Source organism: Aptenodytes forsteri, unplaced genomic scaffold (assembly GCF_000699145.1).
Source record: "Aptenodytes forsteri isolate BGI_AS27 unplaced genomic scaffold, ASM69914v1 Scaffold151, whole genome shotgun sequence".
Taxonomy (NCBI): Eukaryota; Metazoa; Chordata; class Aves; order Sphenisciformes; family Spheniscidae; genus Aptenodytes; species Aptenodytes forsteri.
The window spans coordinates 5760142-5773760 of record NW_008795939.1 but is presented as its reverse complement, the minus strand read 5'-3'; the positions used below and the strand labels follow the sequence as shown (position 1 = coordinate 5773760).

General features: G+C 39.1%; 1 protein-coding gene across 2 annotated transcripts in view; it reads right to left on the bottom strand.

Annotated features, from left to right (window-relative positions):
- The window catches only part of PCSK5 (proprotein convertase subtilisin/kexin type 5), a 271155-nt gene that overhangs the window by 232799 nt on the left and 24737 nt on the right, over positions 1–13619 (bottom strand). For both annotated transcript variants that reach the window (XM_019473650.1, XM_019473649.1), the window contains exon 2: positions 10523–10627. In XM_019473650.1, the coding sequence (XP_019329195.1) occupies positions 10523–10627 (105 nt within the window). The remainder of the gene's footprint in view (positions 1–10522; positions 10628–13619) is intronic.

Genomic DNA, 13619 nt, shown 5'->3' with positions numbered 1-13619 from the left:
GTGCATTTGCCATTTGCAGAAGTTTTTATTCAACTGTCAGCATTGTCCCCATTTCACAGGTAGGGAGGCAGAAGCATGAAGGAACGAAGTCGTGTGATGAAGGCCACACACATTCAAGCAGCACAGCTGTGAACAGGGCATAGCTGCTTGGCACCTCCTCTGAGCCGTTAAAATTTGCAGCTCGCAGGATGGTGAGGATCTGCTAGAGTGAAACAGATCAGCCAAGGAAAATGAGCAGCTTTCCAGTGACATTGACTTTTTGAAATGATCCTAAAAGAAAGGAGGTTGTTACACACGAAAAGCTGGGCAGGGGGGAGACTCTTTTGCTTTGTTTTCGGGAGGGATATCTTTCCAGCTCCCTGTCCCTGCCTTTAATTACCCGTTAATAATGCTAGATATGACAAATTATCTACGTGTATCATGATTTCTTGCTGTTCATCATTTAGAATAGCTGGCTGAGATAACAACCACTAGAATTAAACATGATTGTCTTGCCTGTCAGAAGTAGGCAGACAGATGCATAAAAATGTTGATGCGTTACATCAGGAACATACACTGCTGCCAGAAAGTTTTCCAAATGCAAGGCGGGGGTGGGGGACACACACACCCACACACCTTTAATCCATTTTTCTATGAATATCCTGCACTATAACCAATATCATCAGTATCGGATGAAGCTGGATCCCCTCAGGAAATGGTGTGTAGAAGCTGTTCTGTCACATTCCTAGACAGTCTGCTCTGAGATGCTCCTTTCCAAAAGAGATAACAACCACTAGAATTAAACATGATTGTCTTGCCTGTCAGAAGTAGGCAGACAGATGCATAAAAATGTTGATGCGTTACATCAGGAACATACACTGCTGCCAGAAAGTTTTCCAAATGCAAGGCGGGGGTGGGGGACACACACACCCACACACCTTTAATCCATTTTTCTATGAATATCCTGCACTATAACCAATATCATCAGTATCGGATGAAGCTGGATCCCCTCAGGAAATGGTGTGTAGAAGCTGTTCTGTCACATTCCTAGAGCTCTGGCTCTGAGATGCTCCTTTCCAAAATGTGTTTTCTTTCAATCTCTCTCTCTCTCTCCCCCCTGATATCCTGGCATTTGGCCCTGCAGGATCAGCTTCTTCCAGAATGGTGCATCCTTCCCTGGTTCAAAACTAGGATCTCTCCACTTCCTCCTCTTCTGACTCTTTCTGATATCCTGCAATTTTATAGCCCAGTAGCCAAGCCAGCAATTTGCTCTCTCTCTGCCACTAGCAATGCAAACTGTCTCTAACGACAGTAAAAGCACACTTAGTATAACACGAGACCATTGCAGCTGTCAGAGCTGCTATCTTCCCTGGCAAGCTCTTAGAACACAGATTAGCAATGAAAGGACTAATTCTCCTTACTATTTTTAAACATTTAGTCGCCCTATCATTTTTTACCTATAAACCCACTTTGCTGCTAAAAATCACACGAGCATGTATTGCTTTACTGGAACCGTAAAGAAACTCAAATGTTATTAACACCTACTAGCATCCCTGGACTAAGGATCACCAAGCAGTTTCCCTTATAACCCTCTGCTTTTACATGTTTATAACTGCTATGATGAAATAGTCATCTTACGGGTTTAAATTTCCCACACATAGATTTACCTGAAGTGCTTTTGTCATCGTTAAGGCTGAGAAAAATCCTTTAGCAGTTCCTGAATTGTGAAAGGAATGTAACACCCTTTTCCTTTTTAGGCTGCAAATGGATTTTCCTTTTTTTTTTTAACATAGCATTTGCACTTGCAAAATAAAGCTGCACAAGCCTGTGTGATCTGGCTGCATATGCATTGTATGCCCCTCATTAACGGTCTCACTTTGAATGAGGATGAGCACTCCCAGCTTGCATAGGGAAAGCCAACCAGGCAGATGTGCCATTAAGCAAGAAAGCAACAGCCACATGTTTAGAAATTTTGAGAGAGCTGCTGAGAAAATCTTATCCCAGAATGAATAGATTTTAGAAAGCATTTAGATAACTCAAGGTACACAAGATTAACTTAATGATGCCTAATTAAGTTAGCTACACAGCATGCCGCATATACCTTTTACACTCTCAGCAAAAGTGGCTGGCACCTCTACTAGTCCCTGCTCAAATCAATTGCCAGCTGAAGACTCCCATACCATGCTACACCATAACTGGATGCATGCTGCCCAAATAATTTCTCCAACCTTTACCTCCATGGTTGTGATGTTGAAGTGTCCTCTGATGAAGCAATGGATGGACAGAGGTTTTTTCCTCCTTGTTTTTGTTATTTCATTAATCTACAGTCAACTTTGCAATTATGATATCCTGAAATGTTCTAATACCTAAGGAATATAAGGTAGGAACCAAAACAAGTATTCACAACTAATTATCTTTACCCAAGTACTTTTATTTTCTAAAGTAAGATGACAAATGTTAAATTTGCAGTTAGGTCTAGTAAGACGTTTTTCTGAATTTATCCATTGCTGGGATTAGCATTGCAGCTCCAGTAAAGATCTGTCTGCACAAGAAAATTGTGACGACTATCACATATGAACAGGTTAGATTTAAGCTTTAAGATACCTAAATACAGTTTTTTGTTGAGCTGCCACTAGTGACAGTGAAGGGAAAACATGTACAAAACTCTTTTCCCTAATTTGTCCTCAAATTCAAGAAATTTAAGAGGTATGTTACATTTTGAATCTTAAATCTTAAATTGTGACTGTAGCACTGTATAACATTCACTTTCAGAAATATTTGTTCCCTATGCAGCAAAAGTAGCCCCTGAAGGGAGTTTTCCTCTCCATCACTCCTAAAGAACATTTCTATGTATTTTTGAAGGTTCCTAAAAAAATTTCTGTAACAAAATCTAGACTACAGTCACAAATATTGCCACTGATCCAAACCTCTGCTCGACATGTTTACTGGAAAGAGAATGTTTTTTAACAGCAGAACACCTACTATGATGCAAAAGCCAAGGAGTCCCATTGCCACGAGCCCCTAATTCACCAAGTGCAGAGACGTCAAAGAACACGATTTCTCAAAAGAAAAATTCCCCATGTTCTTAAACAGCTCTAAGCTAAAATCCAGCTACAGTTGAGCTAATTTTTTGAAGTCTTTTAAGACTTACTATGTTCAAGACACATGTTGCTCTGCAAAATTCAGAATTCTTGGTTTTTTTTTTTTCTTCCTTGATAGAGTGAGTCACTTGCAAAACCTCAGGCCATTGCGTAGATGTAGGGTCTTTTGCTTTTGCCTCTCCAAAACCAGAAGGCTCCAAATGCACCAAACTCAAGGGACTGACGTGATCTGCCTAATTTTGAATATTCTTGTCTCAGAAGATTTTAGCTACTTCTCTGGGAGATGGCTGAGTCCTTGCCTGCCTCTTTAGAGCCAGCCAACATCTTTCGCATTGACCATGAAGTCCAGAGACCATAATAGCAGCTCTACCACAATCCCTATAAACTGTTGAGTGCTGGAATGGGATATTTGACAGCTGGTCTGACACCGGGCTTCTTGATGACCTGATAAAAAGGGTAGGGCACTGAAGTTCTTCACAGCATACAACTGGTCAAAATCTTGACTCAACTCCTTGCCATCCTGTGGTCTTTCAATTTCCCTGCCCATCTCATTACCAGCTTAAGAAAATAATGATATGAAAATAGCAAGAGAATGCAATCCTGCTGAATAATGTCTTTTTCATTCCTAACCATTTTCATGACCTGATAAAAAGGGTAGGGCACTGAAGTTCTTCACAGCATACAACTGGTCAAAATCTTGACTCAACTCCTTGCCATCCTGTGGTCTTTCAATTTCCCTGCCCATCTCATTACCAGCTTAAGAAAATAAGGATATGAAAATAGCAAGAGAATGCAATCCTGCTGAATAATGTCTTTTTCATTCCTCAAACCATTTTCTACACTAATTAGGAGGTGAGCCAGTTAAAACCTCTTGACTAATCTCCAATTCTTGCCCAAAAGTTAACAGTGAGATTGTCATTGCCAAGGAGTTCTGTAAAATAACTTGGCAACCAGAAAATTGGAATGTTCTGAAATCTAATATCTATCTTTTTAATGCACATGCAATTAGCGATATCAAGGGGACAAAAACCCTTTGAGGCAGGTGCTAACAACTGGCATAATCATGATGAAATGGAAATATAAGTGTAGGTAATCAAACATAATAATTAATTTCAAGAAACACTTCCATATTCCCCAACAGTGGACATTTTTCTTTCCTAAAATTATATTACACTGAATTCCTACTGGCCATTTTTCTGCTTTTAGTAGAAAACATCAAAAGGCAATTCCACTAGGAAGCTTCAGTGGTTATTTATTGAGGGTTTCTTTAAGTACTAATAGAAAAGTCAGCTATCTCATGAATATAGAAATAGAATTAGACATTAACAAAGCTTTTATTCCTCACAAATAAACTTCAGTCCCGTTAGTGTTACAATTAACTTCATTAAATATTTCTACCTATTGTAGATATATGAAATTACCTTTATATGACAAAATTTGCTGACTGAAGAACCATTATCTCCTGTTACAGGAGCACTGGATGTGACCAGTACAGTACAAGGGGAAGGCCATGTATATTCACGTGATACTGTATGAACATGCTCTGGATTAAGCCTTTCATCTTTAGGTTACAGTCACCCAAGGCTCAGCTTTGAGCTAGTTTTGTAGCATCCACAGACCAAACATTGTTCCATGTGCCCAAAAGGAACACCAAATTTTAGGTTGCTATTCCTCAGAACCATTAGATATTTCACCCTACCTTCTCAAGTGTTTCAGGTATTGGGTTGGTGCAGACAAGGGAGAAACCTACTACAAAATGCAGCTGCAATTTCACTCCATTATTGCTCACTGGGGTTTATCACTGTGGTTTTCCTCTAGGTCTAGGTATATTGTGAACTGCAGCCTAGTCCATACTGGGTCACAAATGAAAATAAGTCTGATGCAGCCTCAGCATGGTAAAATTATTCTTGATTCCTGCTGAACTAACACAGACTTCCCAGGGATTTTTGCTGATGAAGAATGTGGTTTAAGCTAAAACTAATATACCACGCACCCCTATAAGTACAGATTTCAATCACCATTAAGCAAACAAAATACCAACCACCTTGTGCAAACTTTACAACAACACGACGAGCGGTTAGAACAACATTAATTACAACAGGATCTAATGCAGTTCTTTGTCAGTGAACAGCAACTTTATATCTCAAAAAGCCCTGAAAAAAGATCCAAGTTGTAGGACTATTTGCTCATGTTTACATGAAACTTTTTAATACTCAGGAGGCAGGTGCTAAAGGGACATGTTGCTATGCCCTCTCACACATTGTGATTCAGTTCATGTTCTAACTCACCCAGCAACAGGCTCCTTGGAAATAGCTAGACTGATTCTTGATTTTGACTAAGCTAAAGATGAAAGGATTGCTCATGTAAAAGCTTTTTGAGGCAATTAAATAAAGGGTCCACAGTGGTAAATATTGCATTACTTAATAACTAACTTAAACCTCCAGTCAACCTCTGAACATGGAAAACAGCATGACAGTACCTATTATTTTGCAACCAAGTAGAGTAGTATTCTTTGTCCTCTGAGTGCCTGTACAGATTATGGCTACCCAGGCAGACATCAGTAACTCACCTGGTCCCACTGTTTAACTGTTGTGTTATTCTATTTGGCTAACAAAATCTTTTTGTTCACTAATGAGGTTTAACAACTTAACACTTAGCATTGCCAATATGAAACACAACCTTACCCATAACAACATTCTCATCTGAATTTCTCTAAGCTCTAAGTCCACGATGCTGGCTTTTAAAAGCCTGGAGTTTTAGTACTGTAATAACATTCTTCATCCCTGCTGAATTTTGAGTCCCCTACATTAAATCCAAATTGTTCAAAGCTTTATTTTCTCCTTACTCAACCTCATACTGCAATCTTGTAACATTTAAATTCATAAATAATTGGAAAACACAACTTGATGATGATCTTCTTAGTACTGAAAATTTTAACCCTCCTTTCTATTTGCCATGAACAGTCTGATCCAGTGATCAAATGTATGTTTCCCAAAGGCATGCTCCACAGGTAGTGGCATACTCCTTGCGAAAGCAAGACCATCACCTTGTGGTGAAATCCATCTTTTCCCCTACTCTTTAGACAGCTGTCTCCCATATCAACCCAGGATATTATTTAGCAATATGACTACATAGCAACATGATGAAACATTTACTTGTGGCTGCTATAGTTCTGCTCCTCTCTGCCCTCTCATGAACATCCACAATGTCCTATCAGTAATAAGGACAGGATTCTGGCATTACTTTCCTATCCTCTCAAGACAGCCCATATCATTTGGTGTCGTCTCATCAAAGATATGCTTGCCAGCATTTTACATGCTGCTACCACCAGTTCTGTTCAGCTTGTTATGGCAAAGGTAAGAATCACACACACAGTACTTACATTTTTTTTGTATCACCAGGTCATACAAATCTGCTCCGTGTGTGGTTAGGTGAGGCTGGGTAAAAAGTAAAAGTCTGCAGTAATGTTTCCCCAGCTATTCTGATCCTGGAGCAGAGGTGACAAAGGGATGACACTTCTGCAAAATCCTGGTCAAGCAGGGTATCTTGCTGAAATTAGGTAGCTTTACTTCTTATTCCAGTAGAAGTGAGACTGGAAATCTCCCCATTTCTAAAAGATGAGTGAACCTGACCCATCAACCAGGAGTTCAAACCCCAAATAAACCTACCTGAAATTAATTAAAATTTAAAAAAGATGAGATGTCATCTTAAATGAGATTGATAAACAAACACTAATGCTGTAAAATGTTTTCCCCATTAGTAAATGTGACACTTTATTACATTTTTGAGCATTGCTGTGGGCCACGTGTTTTTCAGATCTCCATTATAATGCAAAGCACTGGGGACCTCATAAGCAAAATGGAACAAACTTTAGTTCATATGTACATCAATTTGAATATATTGTCAATCTTGAAGCTGCCTTTTATTACCTTAAGAATTGTGCTCTAGGATTATTGCTTTGCCATTTATGCTACTTGATTCTGTGGAAAATTTTTCACCATATGAGTCACAAATTTCATTACCATAGCCATTCACTACAAACTCTTCATCTCATGTAATAGTTCAGTATAAAAAGACAGCTTTCTTATCTATACTGTCCATTTAACTTCTATGTATTATTGTCATGCGTGGGCGCTTCAACTCTGACATTTCATTTGAACTGCTATCTCTTCAGTGATAGAAGAGCTCCACCTGATTTTCCCTATGCTTTGTTTTGATGTAGAGTCTAACTTACAGACTGAGGTTGCAATCATTCTTTGCAATTTTTTTCGACTTTGTGACTCTTTATTTCACCACTGCAGCAAACCCAGAGGTGCACCACAGCTCTTTATTCCCACCCCTGGAAGTGCTGTAATAGTCTGATTTCAGTAGAGGGCCTACCAGCAATAAACTCAATTATTTAATAGTTGAATTAGAGTTTCATGATACCTTTCAGCTATGGACTGATTCTGTCCATCTTCCCACTTCCTTTTCGCTCCTGTTTGCATTGTTTCATGCATTGCAGCATCACGAGAATAACTTTGCTGAGCAAACTCTATGGAGCTAAAAAAGGCTCTCGATTCATGGTATGGTGCTTTCATTGACCCCTGCCAAAGGCCAACCACAAGCAGCACATCAGCTGGAGAGACCGGAAACCTTTGTAATAGATTTCATTCAACGCTTAGCTTTGATGCATAGTACTAATGTCTGCTTTGAATCCACAAACTTCTCTCACTTCTTTGTTTTTCTATCAACATATAGGAAACACCACGTAACTTACACAGGCCTAGAAAACATGCAGTGGATAAAGCTATGTTTCAAATTTCCTACATGACAATCTATGTTAGGGATATAAAGCCTCATTTGGGCAACTCTTCCTAAAACTACTTAATCCATTTCATCTCTAAATGACAACACATAGTATTGCTAGGCAAGGATGTGGATGACAATGAACAAAATTGTGTTACACCGCATATCCTTTATCTTTTCATCTAAATAGAGTAATGTTTGGTTAATGCTGAGACAATTGTCAAAATGTATAATCCACGTCTTCAGTTTATGTTCCCTGTTGGATCTATCCATATTGTTTATAACAGTGTCAAGAGGCTTTTCCAGAAGAAAAAATCAAGCCAAAGATCTTCAAAGCAATTCATTAATTGAAACCCACAATAGCAAGATTTTATATTACCTACAAATCTTTCCCTGTGCATTCACACAGTGAAATCAAACACTATCCACACAAGTAGTTTAGAAATACCAGATTTCATAATGGTTCTTCCATTATATGCAGGTTATTTACACAATGAATTACCACTCAATAAAAATTTCATCATTTAAAATTTCATAAAGGGGCAAACTAGTGATCCACACCTGAACCAAGCACAGATCAAGCTAATTGCGTGTGCATGTTGCACGGAGAGGATTTCAAGCATTAACTAAACTACCATTAAATGATTTGAAAAGTAAACAAACCTCAGTGTTCCTTTGTTCACAAATACACATGCCATCTAATCTGCTGCAAATATTGGCATTAGATACAGTCACACTCATAAATATAATAGCATACAGTACTGGTCCTTTAAAATTCTCACAGCCATGCAATGTGCCTTATTTGAGATTAAATCTTTTGGTTTTAAAAGGTCCAGCTTATATAATACAATTAAATTTTCAGTCTGCTTTAATAATCATTAAATGTTATACACACTGAGGACAAACTGGCTTTTATTCTACAAATACATGTCTGTATATTGACATGTCTGCAGCCACACAAGAATTCCCAAGCCCAGGTTCAGTGGAGTAGTCACAAAGTCAATCACAAACACTTTTGCCAGGTCTAGGTGTTAGACTGTCAGCTTCTCTTTGGGTACAGAATCATTAACATGGTTGAGTACCTTGCACAACCCTCACTAGAGCTTCTCAATATTAAATTGATATTTAACAATGATTCAGAAATTCAGAAATTCTGAACCAGCAGCAGCACAGACTGGGGACAAGACCTAAATGGCGCATAACATGGAAAGTGCTGGAAAATAAATGATGGCTCTGATTTTCTGCTGTGCTCTGCGTTAGAGTCTCTCATGATTCTGGCCAAAGTAGTCTGGGCTTGCTGTCAGAGGTGCAGAAGGAGTATCTGGGTGTAACACCAAAGTTTATGGTGGTATGTGCATGTGAACATGTGCATTTGTGTTTAAATCACTCCACCTCTGTGCACATGTGGACTGACACAGATGTGAACACTTTCCCTTCGTTTTGCAGTATCGCCTATTCTAAGTGCAGTGCTTGTTGTTTGAATAGTGGGTCTCAGCACTCGTGGGAACAGAGATTTGGGCCCTGATCATTTTCATACTAATCCCCAAAATATGCTGCTCAGCAGAGCTGCTGGTGCTCTTAAAGGGTTAAGCAGTTCAGCCCTATCAACAAAGGGGTGAACATGCTTTGTGTGTACTTCCCTAGTCTTGTTCCATCCTCAAGAGGAACTTCAGCCCTAAATATGGCTTTCCAGATGACAGAAGTATTCCTGTATGATGCTCAACTTGTACACTGTACATCTACAGTATTCAAACTGTCTTTTACTGATAACTTTTACTTCTCATAAATTATTTGTCAAGTAAAACCTGACAAATCTTTCACAGACAACAGTCATCATCCAAGGACTTAAAAAAAGCTTGACTCTTATCACCACTGAAAACACCAGGGACTTGGGGGTTTGTTGGCAAGAGTGGTTTGCATGAACAGCATAAAAAAGCTAATGGGATCTTCTCCAAACTTCCTTTCTAAAAGAAAACCAGAGGAAATCCAATTCTACAGTCAGTGATGAAGCTAGTAACCACTGAAATTAAAGGATTAAAACAAAAATGTGTCTCAGGTACAGATACAAGACAATATTATACTTAACTATAAATCAGTAATTAAATTATCTGGACAGTTACCTATATACAGTATATACTCCAAAGATATGACACCATTTTTCAAACAGATCTTAAAATTAAGATCAGTAGGAACTGCCAAAAGGACCACAGAAAAGAGCATTCTTATTTTAATCCCTCATACACCAAGTCCAGAAAAAGACCAGAAAAAAGCAAGAGAAACTTTTCTCTGAACATCATGCCATCCCACTTTGCTCATCTTCATTCTGAAAGCTGGTTGATTTACAGAGGAAGATCTGCAGACATGAATGTTACACATGTGGTTTTGCAGAGAAGCACAGCACAGTGATTAGTGCATTAACAAAATTCCCGTACTCTTCCATGAATACTGTTGGACCTTATGTTCCAAGAATAGCACATACTTAATAGAATGGTATTGTCTTCACTTCGTTTTAATGGGAAGCAGAACCTTAGCGAACAGATAGTGTGTCAGTTCTTGTAATGCTATATGCTATTCAGGTGAATGTCCTCTGGTATGATATTTCATATAAAAAATGCAAAGGCTTTTGCCTCATCCACATAGGTGGATTTTCTTACCTTTGGTTCCATTGAAATGAAGCTGTGGGTACCTCTACTTGAAAGAACAGACCTTTTAATTGTTTTACTATGGTAGAAGTGGTAGTAATCCTTCAGTGTTCCAATCTGTAAGGGGAGAGAAGAAAAAGAGAGAGGGAGATTTAATTCATGAAGGAGATTTTTTTCATGAAAACCAGTTTTCTGTTTTTCATTTCTAAAAGTCTATAAATTATGCAATATCCTGTGTGCTGAAATGTTACTTGAACCCACTGATCATCTTTCAAAAGAAGGACATATGATATGAAATGGATGGAGTGTCCTTGAGGCAGTAAATGCATAACCAAAGATTATAATTGAGCTGCTTAGTCTGGCCGTATCTACCTTTTTAATGTTTAATTTATATGCAGTACTTTAAGTAATTCTATACCAATCTATATCCAAACTGTCTTCAAATGGCAAGTATAAAAATCATCAAATGGCTATATGGTTATTAAAAAGCATTCCATCTAGTTTGCTTAAGGAAATGTACTTTAAAATGCACTAGATTCGGTTATTTATATAATTAAATTATAAAAAGGACATTCACAACAGGAATAGGCTTCTCATTCTGCCAATGTGGATGAGAAAGAAGTAGAAGAAAGAAAGATGGAAATGGTAACTTCATAGGATAATGACTAGCTCAAAGTATAAAATCAATTCATGCAACATTGCAAATTTCACAATGGTACAATAAAATTACTTCTTATTCATCCCATCAGTACACAGTAGCAATATAAATATTAAACTAGACAGCCTTCACAATTTGACAAAGAAATTTTCCTTTCCAGAGTCATTAATATCTAAACATTCATAACTTGAAACTTTAGTTTCACGCACCTATAAACAAACATTCAGCCTCCTTGTCTTTAGGGAGAATGTCTCTCCAACTCATTTGGAATTTGACCTTCTATTGCACTGCAAATCTTGTAAGACACTAAATAATTTAGTTAAAAGTTCCTTAATGATGAGCAAAAATGGGACAATTGAGCTTACTGTCATTTCAAGTTGAAACTCAAACTGACCTCAGAAAAAAGGCTTGGTTTTGCAAATAAATCTGAATGAAATCACCAGAGAGGATGGAACAACACTTGAAAACTCTAATATTAAAAAAAACAGTATTCTGAATTTGCATCTATAAGAATACACACGTAGGAAACTTGGGAGTTCAGCAGTAAAGGTTCAGAAAGAACTGGAGATAAGCCATTGAAAAACTCCAAGAATATGCTCTTAGAATATTAGAAAACAAAAATCTTGAGAAAATATCAAAGTAGACTAAGAAGAAATATTAATAGAAAGTTTTTATTCTCAAGGAGCACTTGAATATTTTACCTTAAAATTTAAGGATGAGGATGTAAACAGCACAGGGGACTCAGGGAGAACTTTTTGGAAAAAAAAAAAAGAAAATATCAACAATTTAAATGAATTCACCTAATGGGGAAAACTGCAACAGGGTCTAAGATATTAATCCCAGTCTGTGCCATTGGTCCATTGATATCTCATTTCAGGAAGAGTGACTTATGTTTAGTTTAAGTCAAACATTCAGTTAAACTGAGTTAGTTTATCATAAATTAAATAGGAAGTAGTTTGACTAAGGCTAATTAAAGTATATTAGCACTGTGATAATAATTTTCATGCTGCCTTCTCCTTGAAAGGCAACTTCAGCTGAAGTGGTGCAACTCTGTAGCATGGATGAGCCCGGTCTCACATCTCCACATGCATGCCCATGAATAAACCCTCCTTAACCATATATGGGGAAGTCTTCTTGTAGACACCACAAAGGGCTGCAGGACCCTGGGCCTTCTGGGGAGGTCCCTGCTGACTGGAAGCTAGTCAATGTTATTCCAATCTACAAAAAGGGCGTGAGGGAAGACCCAGGAAACTACAGACCTGTTAGTCTAACCTCAGTTCACGGAAAAATTATGGAGAAGATTATACTGGGTACTAATGAAAGGCATTTAGTGCAATCATCAGGCACACTCAACATGGGTTCACAAAGGGAAAGTCCTGTTTAGTGAATTTGATATCCTTCGATGATAAGGTTACCCGCCTAGTGGGTGAAGGGAAGGTGGTGGACATAGTTTTTCTGGATTTTAGTAAGGTTTTTGATACTCTCCCTCACAGCATCCTTCTGGACAAATTGTCCAACTGTGGGATGAGCAGGTTCATGGTGCTCTGTGTGAAGAACTGGCTGAACGGCAGGGCTCAAAGGGTTGTAGTGAATGGGGCTACATCAGGCTGGCGGCCAGTCACCAGCGGTGTTCCTCAGGGTTCAATTCTAGGGCCAGTCCTGTTCAATATATTTATCAATGATCTGGATGCAGGAGTTGAATGCACCATAAGCAAGTCTGTTGATGATTCCAAACTGGGAGGTGCTGTTGACTCTCTTGAGGGGCAAGAGGCCTTGCAGAAGGATCTAGATAGATTAGAGCACTGGGCTATGATTAATGGGATGAAATTTAACAAGTTGAAATGCCAGATACTGCACCTAAGATGAAGTAACTCCGAGCACAAGTATGAACTGGGAAAGGAGTGGCTGGAGAGCAGCCCTGCAGAAAGGGATCTCAGGGTGCCAGTTGGCAGCAGGCTCAATATGAGTCAGCAGTGTGCCCTGGCAACCAAGAGGGCAAACCGCACCCTGGGGTGCATCAACACACCAATCAAAAGAGGTGAATATCCCCCTGTATTCGGAGTTGTGCGGCCTCACCTTGAGTACTGTGTGCAGCTCTGGGCCCCGCAATTTAAGAAGGATCTGAAGGTCCTTGAAAGCGTCCACAGGAGGGCAACAAAGCTGGTGGAAGGGCCAGAAGGCATGTCCTACGAGGAGCACCTGAGGACTCTGGGTTTGTCTAGTTTGGAGAAAAGGAGGCTGAGGGGTGACCTCATCGCTCTCTACAGCTTCCTGAGGAGGGCAAGTGGAGAGGGAGGTGCTAATCTCTTCTCCCTGGCATCCAGCAACAGGATGCGTGGGAATGGCTCAAAGCTGCACCAGGGGAGGTTTAGACTGGACATTAGGAAGCATTTCTTTACCGAGAGGGTGGTCAAACACTGGAACAGGCTTCCTAGAGAGGTGGTCGATGCC